The 13,859-nt window shown below is 36.3% G+C and overlaps 1 protein-coding gene across 1 annotated transcript in view; it reads left to right on the top strand.

Moving 5' to 3' along the window:
* The window catches only part of LOC114049582 (lysosomal-trafficking regulator-like), a 247,671-nt gene extending 241,390 nt beyond the window's left edge, over positions 1-6,281 (top strand). Inside the window, 3 exon segments of the mRNA XM_027870836.1 lie at positions 2,432-2,588; positions 2,820-2,891; positions 4,035-6,281. Of these exon segments, the coding sequence (XP_027726637.1) occupies positions 2,432-2,588; positions 2,820-2,891; positions 4,035-4,173 (368 nt within the window). The 3' untranslated portion in view covers positions 4,174-6,281.
* Positions 6,282-13,859: the final 7,578 nt, after the last annotated feature.

Here is a 13,859-nt window from a genome sequence, read left to right as displayed (position 1 = left end):
GGATCATGAATAAAATGATCTGTTTGGCATTCAAAGTCTTTAATAATCCAGCCCCCTCCTATCTTTCCATCCTCTTTTTTTTTTTTTTGGCTTTTTGGTAAGGCAGTCGGGGTCAAGTGACTTGCCCAGGGTCACACAGCTAGTAAGTGTCAAGTGTCTGAGGCCGGATTTGAACTTAGATCCTCCTGACTCCAAGGCCAGAGCTCTACCCACTGCGCCACCTAGCTGCCCCCTTTCCAGCCTTCTTAAACCTTATCCCCAAAATGTATTCTTTGATCCAGTGACACTAGTCTCCTGACTGTTTCACCAACAAGATACTCCGTCTCTTGGCTTCAGGCATTTTCTCTAGCATTTTCTCCCTCCATGCCTGGAATGCTCTCCTTTCTCTGCTGAGACTACTCACCTCCCTTGCTTCCTTTAATTCCCAACTAAAATCCTGGTTTTTACTGGAAGCATTCCCCAACCCCTATCAGTTCTATTGCCTTCCCTCTGTTAATTATTTCCTTTTATCCTGTGTATAGCTTGCTTTGTTTACATTTGTTTGCATATTGTCTGTCCTATTAGATCGTAAACTTCTTGAGGGCAGGGACTGTCTTGCCTCCTTTTGTATCCCCAGCGCTTAGCACAGTGACTGGCACATGGTAGGGGCTTAATAAATGTTTATTGATTGATTGATTATACATGGTAATGTGCTAAACACTGCTCAAAGCAAATTAGACCTGACCTATGATATTAAAATAATGTAACCATTAGAAGAGATTCTCCAGTTCTTCATCATTGCCTTGGAAGCAGCAGTCGGAACTGAGTATTGTAATGGATGCCCAGCCTTCACAGATCATTAAGAGCTGACACATTGTTATAAAGTCAGAAGCCGGTAACGGCTGTAGATCATATTGCAGTGCACTCTCTGACATTTATACCCCATACAAATGGACTCCGTGTTTTGTTGTATTGCAGCTGAAGTCACTAGGTAGTCTATTTGGGTGTCTCTGAACAAGAACATATATGGGCAGTATGAGTCTTACAGAAAAATCAATTGATTAGATACTATTTTTAAAAATTATTATAATTGCTAAGGCATTTTATAATGGCATGCTTCAAATTTATATATTTATTAAAGTGACCATGAAATCCCAGCCTGCTTCTCAAACACAGATTCCCACACACACCCCCAAAACCCCAGAAAACCTTGGATCAAATTTAAGTATTCCATTTGAAGGTCCTAAATAATGCTGTAGCCAGGGACCATACCCAGTAGTTTATTAAGCCCTGCTGGATTTCAGATTCAACAGCTACAAGGGACCCTTGAAGCCATTGTAATTCAACCCACACCCTTAACCAGGAACCCTCTCTACAACATCCACAAGTTGTCCTCCAGCTTTCACGTGAGGCTCTCCCGTGAGGGAAATGCACTGTGCCCTGAGACAGCCCGCTCCATATCTGGATAGTTCTGATTCTCACAGTACTACATCACACCTTTGTATTCGTCATTGAATCATAGATCCAGAGCAAGGAGCAAAGCCTGTTTAGTCCAACTCCCTCATTTTACAGATGAGAAAACTGGAGCCCTCAGAAGTTCAGTGTCTTGCCTCGGTCACTCAGTGGGATTCAAGCCCAGATCCTCTGACTCCGTGGCTCAGGCTTTTTCTGCTGTGTCAAATGTCTTCTCATCCTTGTTTACCTAGCCTTGGAAGGTTTCCATCATTTCTACTTCAGTCATAAAAAAGAAAAAAAAGGGGGGCCTGACACAGAATGGGTATTACATAAATGTGTATTCCCTTCTGCTTTCCTTTCTTATGTGGAAGCATAGTGGCAGTTATGCCATTAGCTCCTGCTCAGCTGTTATGACCAACTCTTCATGGCAGGCCTGAGCAAGAATTGTGTTTCTGTCCAAGATCCTGAAGTGTTATGGGTCAACTCGGAGAAGGCTGACAATATTTTGACCCTTGCCTAGTGAAAAAATGGAAGGTGATGTGTAAATTGGGCCATATGAGAATTGTTTGAAGGAGAGGTGAAATAAAGATTAATATCAAAATGCCTGCCCTTCATCCATAGTAACCTAACTCCTGCTTTTGTTCACATTTTTTTAATCCCTCCATAAATGAATGACTGAAGTGAATGAATGAATTAAATAAATTTTAAAAGCATTTTTAAGTGCTTTGTCTATTCGAAGCACTCTGTTAAATACTAGGTTTACAGATGAAAAAGTGAAACAGCCCCTGCCTTCAAGAAGTTTACAGCAACTATTTTTAGACATTATTTAAATGTTAGTAAAGATAATTCGAGTTTGAAAGTACCTATGTTGAATTTTAACTTTTTATTTTATCTCTACATTTAAAAACAACAACCAATTTGTTTACTGTTTGTGTAATAATATCATGTAAAGTCTGGTGCATTTTATGTTTATTTGTGAATTTTTTTTTTATTTCAGTTGGGGGAGGTAGTGATCTCAGACTTTGGACAGTTAATGGTGATCTTGTTGGACATGTCCACTGCAGAGAAATCATTTGCTCTGTTGCTTTCTCTAACCAGCCTGAGGGCATATCTATCAATGTAATTGCAGGAGGACTAGAAAATGGAATTGTAAGGTAAGAGGATTTGGAGCCCTTTGTTTTTTTCCATCGTTCTCAAAGATGTTGTAGTTCTAAATATTATATATTTTGCTTGGATATATTAATGTGTATAGATCTTAAATTTTTTTAAAAATTAAAATCATTTTTAAAATTTAAAATGTTTTGGATGTGGATTGTTTATTCCTATTTTAGCTATAATACACTCATTTGAATATGTATACTAATTGCATATTAATTTTTCTTCAGGCTATGGAGCACGTGGGATTTAAAACCTGTTCGGGAAATTACATTTCCTAAATCAAATAAACCTATTGTCAGGTAAAATTTTCCTTTATTTCTTCATTATCAGTAACACTGTTTTGTTTTTATGAACCATAAATACTGTATTTGGATAAAGATGTATTCAGATATAAAATAAACCATACAATTTATGATTGAAATAAACATACACATATACATATGTAGAATACACACCTGTATAGATAAATACATATTTAACATCTGAATGATTTTTCCATACCTCAGTACATGGTAGCTTATGTCACAAATGACTATTGATCTGTGGAAACTATTTTTTTTTGCTTGATTATTGATAGTGTTGCTATCTATATAGGAACATGATTGAAAAGACCACTAAGCAACCAGCAAAAATCTAACTAGAAATACGATCCTACTTTTCATCTAAAAAGCCCTTTTCAATAGTAATGTATTCTTTAAAGTATTAAACCTGGATCAAAAGTTTTTATAACAGTAACTTACTTTAATAGTACCTTGTCTCAGGAATTAAAAAACAACTATTGATTTATAAATATATAAATATGTGTGTGGGATGTGTGTGTGTGTGTATGTATATATATGTATAAGTATGTATGTATATATATATATATGATTTTTATAAGAGGAAACATTACTTCAACAACTTCAAAATTCAAATTACTTCAACATCTGAATTTCCAGTTTTGTAGAAGTTTTTTTTTTTAAGATAAAGTAATAAACTACACACAAAAGGGGAAAATAACAAGTGAAGAAGGAAAATGGTCACTTTGTTCTTTAGTTGTTTTCCAAGTCACACAATTAAAATCTATTTCACAAGTCTGTCAAAATACTACACCCCAATAAGATGATAAATAAAACCATCTTAGGATGAAAATATGTTTCACATGACTTCATATGTATAAGATTTATTAAATTGCTTGCCTTCTCAGGAAGGGGGATGTGGGGAAGGAGTGAGGGAGAGAATTTGGAGCTCAAAATTCTTTAAAATGATTGTTTTAAAAATTTCACACGTAATTGGGAAATAATAAATAAAAAATATATTTTTTTAAATATTCAAAAAATAATTTCTTAACTTATTTACCATCAAATGTTTAGGACCTTAAATAAAGTAACAAATGAATTGGTTATTGAGTTTTAGAAATGTAACAAAAACATTGGATTTCTTGTTTGTTGTGTTTTTTATAGCCTTACGTTTTCCTGTGATGGCCATCATTTATACACAGCAAATAGTGATGGAACTGTAATTGCCTGGTGTCGCAAGGACCAGCAACGCTTGAAACAACCCATGTTCTATTCATTCCTTAGTAGCTATGCAGCAGGCTGAATGTGAGAAAACTCTTTGAGTTCTCTAAAGCACTTTAAGTACAAACTAGATTAATTCATTTTACTGACTTGAGGAGACTGAATCCAAACAAATGGGTGACTAGAACAAAAAGTCTAAATGATTATTAAATCTACATATGTCTTCACCAAATTCTGAATCATCATAGTCATGAAAGGAGATATTTGTTCTTAAGTGTGTAGTTATATCCAGAGAGTTGTATCAAAATGCTCTAATGAGTTTCAGATGCTGCATCATAAATCACAATTATATTTTTAAACTTTTTTTTTTAAAGCAAAGGCTTTCCCAAAAACACTAGATTCCTTTTTTTTTCTTTTTTTCCTGAAAGTGCCAATAACATTTAAATTAACTACATATTTATGTGATTGTCACATTGTGTATAGTATTAGAACAGTTACCTACTCTGGGATAACAACCCAAAAAATAAATTCAGGACTCAATTATTGCTTTCTTTGAGAAGCAAATTATTTAGTAGGTGCCTTTTGCACCAAGCATTTTATAGTGTCTGAATACTCAAATTGAAGTACTCCTAAATCTCACTGTTGGGTAGTTTTTGCCACTTTACTTTTTAGCTTGATGTAGAACTAGGATCTTTCAACAGCCACAAACAGAAATTCTGGTATCTTAACATAGGTGCATCATGTTCCTTCATAAAGTAATATTCAAAATATATAACACTGGTTTTTGCAAAATATTCCTGGCCGGCATCTTAAGGTTCAGCTGTGTGCAACAATTATGTTTTTAATACCTAAAGAGCAGAGTACATAAATTATTTAATAGTTTGGGATGAGAACCCTACTTTGTGTGGAAAGTTTGAATAGATATTAGTGATACAATTCATGTAGGGAACTTATTCTATAAAAATGGAGTTTTTCAAAAACATTGTAAAAGAGTAGAAGAAATCTTTGTCATTTTCTTAAATAAGAGGCAAAAGTATAGAATTCTTAAAGGGAACATTATATATTCTATTTCTGTTAAGTTGATCTTACCCAAGATTTCTACCATTTACCATCTAGAGTATTAAAGAGCATCCACAGCTACTTTGACAATGAACAACTGCCTTGTCTTACTTAGAAAGAATGATCTAAATTCTGTTGTCTGTTGTTTTTTGTTTTGGAGAGTTTTTTGTTATTTTTTGTTTTTCCTTAGGAAAAGATATAGTAACTTAAATATGTATCCCCGCCATCTTACACGCTTTGGAGACCGAGTCCTAAAAGTCTTAGACTATTCTATCTCCACCTTCAAATTATAATTCTATTTTTACTTACTTGGGGTGCTGTTTTATTGGTTTTGAAACCAGTGTACAGTAAGCTCAGTACTCTGTTACAGTGTGATAAAGATATGCATTCCTGCCCATAAATAACTTGTGCATTCGCTATGAAAATTCAGTTTGTATGGTGTTATGTTTACAAAGTTTCTTTTGTAATTTCCAGGCTTTCTTAAACATTCTGCTTAAAGACCTATGTAAAATATAATTCCATATTCTCTGCCTTGAAAAAAATTAAAATATATATGTGTGTGTGTATGTATATATATGTATATACATACACACACATACATATGCATACTAGTGAGATAAGAAAATGGCTACATATGCATTCATTTTCAACTGCATATACTTGTAAGTATATTAAATAAGCTGGCACAGCCTAAATATTATCTTTGAGGTCCAAATGCAGCAGAGATGAGGTTAATCCAATTCATGTTGAAGTGACGCTTTGTTTAAAAATTATAAATATTGTCTGGCTCCCTGAGGACTATGAGTTACTCCCCTATTAGGAATAGGGATACTTCTCAGTCTTATTTTTTAAGAAAACAGCCTAACAAAAATATATGCAAAATAACTGGTCTTCATGAGAGTGCAATATTATATTTTTATGTAAAAACATAAATTAATCTTTGGGATGACTACTTATTAGCATGGAATTTGTTAGTGATGTTTAAAATACTTCACAATAACATGTGCATGTTGTAGCAAAAAAATTTTGTAAATAATCATATGCTCTATTGTCTTTGTATACACTGCCACCTCTATTGGGGAATAAATTTGATTAAAAAAAAGGGAGAAGAAAGACCTGTTCTTCGCAAAATGTAAACGTTTGAGGTTTGATTTATAATCCATGTATTTTTTACGAACGTAAAAAATTTTCTGTCTGTTACTAATTGATCTCACAAGGAAAAGTAATAACTTTTTTTCTTTTTTGCTCTCTTGAATCTAGTGCTTAGGTAGGTATTTTGAGACTTACATTTGCTACACTTCAAAGTAGTTGATACAGCAGTTCCAAGATCAAATAGTATGTAGTAGAATTTAGTAACAGCTGTTGCAATCAATAAGTCTTCCTGGCAACTTAGACTACACCTTATCCACCACCATCTATAAATGACCACTGAGTTACATTGGTGCATAAAATAATGGTTTCATTCAACATCCTCTAATCTTGTGTACCTATTAGTCTGTATCCACTTCCTGAATTCTTCAAGAGGAGTCAAGCATAAATTAGGCCTTTCTTAACTGAACTGCCGTCAAAAGACCTCATCTGGCTTTTGACCATATAGAATTGCAAACAGAAGCCAACTTCATCTGTAAGTTTCATTCATTCGGCTATCAAATATTTTTTGAGTGCCTGTTACCTGCAGGTCACCAAATATGAGCTGAAAGGGACCTCAGAGGCTATTTACTCTAGGTCATACTTGAAGAGAATTCCCTATACAGTGTGCCCAACAAGTGGTCACCTAGCTTTTGCACGAATTTCTCCAGTGAAGGGAGATGCAGTTTGTCCGAGGCAGTCTGTTCCACTGGGGGATACATCTGATTGACAGATACTTCTTTCTTTATATCAAGTCTAAATTTGTCCCTTTGCGGTGTCTATCCATTGTTCTCCATTCTTCCCCCTTGGACTAAGCAGAAGAAGGCTAAACCATGTGATAGCTCTTCAAATACCTGAAGATAGCCATCGTACCCGACCTAAGTCTTGTTTTCTCCAGGCTCAATACTTCCTACTTCGTCAGCCCATCTTCATGTGGCATGATCTTAAGGCCCTGTGCTATTCTGGCTGCCACCCTCCTCAAAGTTCTCTCCTTCAGTGCCCTTCCTAAACTGTGATGTTCAAAGCTGAACAGACTGTAGCAAATGTAGTCTGACTAGGGCGTGGCTGTCACCTCCCTCATCCTGGAGGTTATGCCTGGGAATGGAGCAGAAGATGGATTGCATTCATTTATTAATTCTGGCTACCATATCACAAAGTTGACTGATCTTGATTTGGTTGTCCATGAAAATCCCCAGGTCTTTCCCAGATAAAATGATGTATAGCCATTCATTCCTCTGTCTTGTACTTGTGAAGATTTTTTTCTTAACCCAGTTATAAAACTTTAGATTTATCCCCATTTTCATTTTATTCGATTTGGCCCACATTCTAGCGTGTCAAGACCCTTTTGGAATCTGACTGTGTCATCCAACATGTCACCTTTATCTTCCAGCTTTGCCACTGTACTAGACACAGAAGATACAAATGTAAACAATAAATTGGCTGTGCCCTTGAGGAACCTTCAATCTAGACATTTGTTTCCTTTTAGTTGGGCAAGATGGTTCATAAAGACAAAGAGAGTGTTGAAAGAGAAAGATTCTAACAAGTTCAGTATATAGAGAAGTAAAATATAAGTAACTTCTTAATCCTGATAAAAGGATAGGAGCTGGAGATTGAAACTACTGGAGTTTTGGATTATCTCTTTTAACCAAGGTCCCCACAGATACCAAAGCCAGTATATAGCACCATGTATAATGCCTTACATATAGAATAGATCTATTACATCTTTGGAATACATAGCTACCTTTCTATACCCAGATGACTTGGTGACTTCTTGGACAGGTAAAATATCTCCGTTTAACATATTCCTTATCTTGGAATATCTACATTATCTCTGAAGGAAAAAAAAAGCCTCAAAATTCTTTGACCTTCACGAAAAACCATAACTAAAAGGACTGTTGGAAAGAAGAAGAGAGGCATCTGCTCCCTCCCCTGCAAAAAATCCAAATTTGCAACACACTAGTATTGTAGTGTCATAGTTGTTTTACAGGGACAAGGGGAAGCGGGGCAGAGTTTAGACTCACTAGATAAATCACAAAATGTCAGTGTTGCAGAATTTCTCAGAGGTCATCACATCCAACCTATGCCTTATTAGAAATCCCTTCCAGCCTCAGTTTGAAGAACTCTAGTGAAAGAGATCTCATGACTCTTTGAGACAATCTATTCTTTTGTTAGTGTTGATTGTTAGGAATTTTTTCCTGAAATTGAGCCTAAATCTACCCTCTTTCACATAACTCTTCATAATGCAGTATTTGGGAATAGCTGTTATATTCTCCCAAGAGAAACCCTGGTATAGTGGTTGAGAAAGCTGGCCTCAGAACCAAGAAAACCTAGTTTTCAAACCCTCTCCTGACACATTGGCTCTATGATCTTGGATAAGTCACTTAAGGTCTTAGTGACCTAGGCCAGTGGTGTGAAACTCAGATAGAAACTGATTCCCTGTGAGTTCTATATTGACTTAGAAAACCACAAAATCACATTATCTTATGTTGTATTTTTATTTGTTTTGTTAAGCATTTCCTGTCCGGTGAAATCACAGGCATGGTCCCCATCCCAAGTTTGGTCTCCGAATGCTTTTGTTTTTCTTCAATCTATACATCCCCATTTTCTTCAGCCAATATGGCATGATTTCTAGTCCTCTCACTCTCCCGGTAACCTTCCTTAGGATGCCCTCTGCTTTGTCAGTGTCTTCTTTAAAATGTTCTCTTGAACACAGTACTTTAACTGTGGAATGGCCAGGCAGAATGACATTCCTTTCTCATCCTGGACACTAGACATTCCTTTCTTCATGCTACCAAATGTTATATTAGACTTTGGGGCTGTCATCACGTTTTCGACACTTAATAAACTTATTCCTACCAAAACTCTTAGATATTTCTCACATAAACTATTGTCTAATCGTACCTTCCTCATATTGTATTTAATGAAATTAGCTTTTTTTAAAAAACACAAATAAAAGGCTTTTTACATTTATCCCTATTAAATTTCATCAGTTTAGGGGGACACTATAATACACTAAATTATATTCAGCACAACCCAGACATTTACTAAAGTACTTTATCTAATTTTAAGCTCTACAATTAAAAGAACAGTTATATCTGCAATAAATGGATGTCATTCAAATACCTACTTGTTGGAAAAGCAATACCACAATATCAGCTTGGTTATGTATTGTATTTTATTTAACAAATAATAAATTTGAGAACACGGTACCAGCAGCTATGTCCTTGGAGGCCAAAATGAAGAGAAGATAATTTGACATTGGGACATAATCCTTCTCAAATGCCAAACTTGTTATTTTGTTCACTACAAAGTTTAATGAGAAGTATGTTTGGAAGATACTGTTTTCTGATGAAGTTTGGTTCACTTCTTAATTCCAAGGCAAATTAAACTAGTTGTCTTATTAGAACATTTAGAATATGAAAAAATTTAACTGTTTCTTTTGTTCTGAGACCACTGTAATTTTGTTTAAGTCACTTTGTAAACTCTTCTAATCCAATGTTAAGCATCACACAGGTCAGCCACTGCTCTTGAGTTTTTAACAAAAAGTTGACATAATTGTTTTTCAGTGTTAACATTACCCAAGCATAAAGATTAACTCACTGTTCTCCCCATGGTCTCTTATGACATTTTAGTACAATTAAGTAAAAAAATTATCTCCTACTTATCCATGCACCAGCTTCATCACAATTAAGAATTAAGTCAGCCCCCTTCTATGTATTCTGAAATAAGCATGTGGTCCTGGATGACCCAGATGCCTAAATATGTGCTTGTGTATGTAATATTTATCCTTCATATTTGAGGATAATAATTGCTCTCCATGCTTATAGACGTAGCTAAAAGAATAGATTCATGATTCATACTCCTTTCGACTGTAATGGGCAGAGCCAGGTGTTGATGGCACTGCCTATTAAATTAATTTTCTTCTTGAAATTTTGTTCAGTCATGACTCTTTGTGACCCCATGATCTTCTTAAAATATCTTTCCTTTAAAAAAGCCATCTTGACCCTGATTATTGTATATTCGACTGGTCTCTCTGCCACAGTTGCTTCCTAGCATTCTTCTGTCATATTTCACTGTTAGAGAAATCCCAGGAAATAATTAATGACTTTCATTAAAGAAAAATATTAGTATAAATTACCCATAAAACCCCTTCCTGTTCAGTTAATTCAAAGAGTATTTGTTCGGTGTTTTTCCTTTCTGAAGACATCCTAAATTTATTCTACATGACCAAAAAAAAAGTGGATGGGAGTGTTTACTCATAATACTCATTTGGATAATGAAATGTGATCATTAAGTTCCAGATTTTGTATGCCCAAATAAAGGTTGTCCTCTAAAGTAGATACTTTAGAAGGCCACACACACACACCCGACTTTTTCAATCTTCTTTAGTTTTGCTAGTCTGGGTTTTTATTTTTATTTTTCCTGGTTTATTCTTCATTATTATAATGGAAAGATCTCTAGGAGGGGCAAAGGAGTATACATTGGGAAATGTAATTGGTATCAATAAAAAGTTATTTTAAAAGATGACTCTATATACTTATTCCAGCAATACTCCTACAGCTCATATTTGTTTTTTGAATATCTCTTTTGGAAGAGCTTTCAGAACACATTCTTCTAGATATCCCCAGTAGAGACATGTTTCAAGACAAATATTTCTGCAAACAGCTAAAACTAATACTGGGTCAAATATGATAAATCAGGTGAGTGATTAAAAAGGGTAATAAAGTGAGGTTTTTTTGTGTGTATCCTATAAAGTAACAAGGGATGTGTGTGTGTATGTGTGTGCTGGTATACACAGAGGTGTGCAAAGGGAAGTATATTTCATCAATTGGTTCTTGAGAACAAAAAGTTGTAAAAATGCTGTTAAACAGCATAGCCTCCCCAAAGTGACTATTTCAGAGGACAGTCTACAGTTAGGTATAGGAGTTCTGAAATGTGTGCTTATTTTTTTACATTTTATTACATTCTAGTCCATTCTTGTTACTTTCTGATCACCCTTGCCAGCACTATTTGCATTTCATTCATTCCCCAACTCATTGGTAAAGGTAGGGGAGGAGCCAATATTCTTGGCTGCTTCTTGCCACTTCCAGAATCTCATTCTACCACCATCCTGAAATAATCTCTCATTTGGTGTTCACTCAATCAAAATTCCAGTAGCTGTTGTCTGTTGAGCTTAAAGACATTTCTGCTTTTTTCGTCATTGAATTCAGTACCTGGCCTTTCTCACCTCCCCAACTTCTTCCCTCATACTGGAGGACTTCTATATACATATTGATCCTCCCTGAAACACCCTTCTTTAATTTATCCTTAATTCTTTAATTTATCCATGTCCCATGACCTACTCCACCTTATCATGGCTGTACACAAGAATAGTCATATCCTCAATCTTGCCATCACCCACAAATGTTCCACTTCCATATTCATGAACTGAGATTCCTTATCTAATCACATTTGTATAGTCATTCCACAGCTCCCTCTGCCTTTCCACCCCAAACCATGTTCTTTGTCCTCACTATGACCTCCAGTCCCTTGACCCCTCAGTTCTTTTCCAGTCTACCATCCTTGTACTGGCTACACTCCCCCCCCTTCCCCATCTCTGTCCCTTGGTGAGCTAGTTCAGTTCCTCACTGTCTTCCAGGTCCCTTGCTCATTTATCCTGCCCTGCCAAGCCTTAACCTTGGATGACTTTTTTTTTTTTTTTTGGTGAGGCAATTGGGGTTAAGTGACTTGCCCAGAGTCACACAGTGTTATGTGTCTGAGGCCACATTTGAACCCAGGTCCTCCTGACTCCAGGGCTGGTGCCCTATCCACTGCGCCACCTAGCTGCCCCCCCCCTTTCTTTTTACACTGTATTCACTCTTACAAGCTGAAGAATGAAACTAGAGAAAATCTCGACACTGGGCTGATTAGGTCCACTACAATTTTATGCTACATAATCTCAACTGGGTCCTCACTGCAATAAGGCAATCCTTTGACTCACCACATTGACTTTTCTAAAGCTTTTCATCCTTCCTATGGCTCCCTCTCCTCCCACTCTCTCAGCTGAGGACCTTACCTTATATTTCACTGAATAAAAAACTGATGCCATTCACTGAGGGCTCCCTTTTCTTCTCCTCATCTCACATCACTCTGATGCCTTTTTCCTACTATGTCCTTTACCCCTGTCTCACAAAAGACAGGCTCTTCTCCTTGCCAAGGTAAACTATTTGGTGCAAGTGATGCCATTCCATTCCATCTTCTTCAGCAGATTGTCCCCTCCCATCTTCCCCACTCTCTCACTTCAATATCACCCAGTCTACTGACTGCTCCCCTACTGCCTATAAACATACCCATGCCTATTCCTTCCTCAAAAAACCCTCACTTGATCTGTCCATCCCTTCTGGATGTTGTGCCCTATCTCTGTTTCCTATATTGGACAAACTCCTTGGGGCCACCTACAATTGATGCTTCTACTTCCTTTCCTCTTGCTCTCAATTCTCTTCAGTCCTCCTCAACCTCCACCTTACATATTCTAGGATCCATTGACATTCCTCTCCTTGCTGTTCCTACCACAAAACACTTCATCTCTCAATTCTGGGCATTTTCACTGGCGGTCCCCAAGCCTGGTATTCTCTCCTTCCTCATCTCCATCTCCAGAATTCCCTGGCTCCATTCAAATTACAGTTAAATTCCCACCTTCCACATGAAGCCTTTCCTGATCCCCTTAGTGCTAGTGCCTTCCTTCTTTTGATTATTTCCAATTTTATCTCATATCTTGTTTGTATGTCATCTCCCTCATTAGACTATTAATTCTTTGAAAACAAGGACTGTCTGTATCTCCAGCATAGTGCCTGACATACAGTAAACCCTTAATAAATAAGTGTTGACTGAATGACTCCAATCATATCTCATATCCCCTTCATCCCCAAACCTGGGAAATATATATCTTGAAACAAATTTTAGATTATACTCTTGGGTCAGCTAGGTAGCACAGTGGATAGAGCACCAGCCCTGAAGTCAGAAGGACCTGAGTTCAAATCTGTCCTCAGACCAAACACTTGACACTTACTAGCTGTGTGACCCTGGACAAGTCACTTAACCCCAATTGCCAAAAAAAAAAAGATTATACTCTTGATAATCTCCATCCTGAGTCATATCTCCCACTGGGGGCCCCTTGTCAATATACTTCTCCCATCCAAAGCTATCTATTGCTGGAAATCTCTGTCTGTTTTGTTATTGAAACCCTGAGACACTTCGACTATGAACAAACCTTTCCTTGGAGAAGAAGTATGTTACTGCCCTTTTAGTCCTCTATTGCATTTCTATAGATCACACTTTTTATCAGTCACAAAAATCTAGACAACCCTTAAAAGGATGTAAGAATTAAACTATGGGTTGGTAAAGGTGTGTATAATACATATCCTTTCACAAGATTACTATAGCTTTTTATAAATTCCACTGAAGGATACATTAACTTTACTTGAGGTTTTATTTAGGACTACACACAAGTTCAACATCAAGAAAACTCCTGTCATCACTCTCCAAATATGATTTCTCAAAAGCAAATAGACTTTCCATAAATCTGGAAATGTCTTAACACTA

This window comes from Vombatus ursinus, unplaced genomic scaffold, assembly GCF_900497805.2.
Source record: "Vombatus ursinus unplaced genomic scaffold, bare-nosed wombat genome assembly UNPS02014798.1, whole genome shotgun sequence".
NCBI lineage: Eukaryota > Metazoa > Chordata > Mammalia > Diprotodontia > Vombatidae > Vombatus > Vombatus ursinus.
This window is presented reverse-complemented; position numbering and strand designations above follow the sequence as displayed.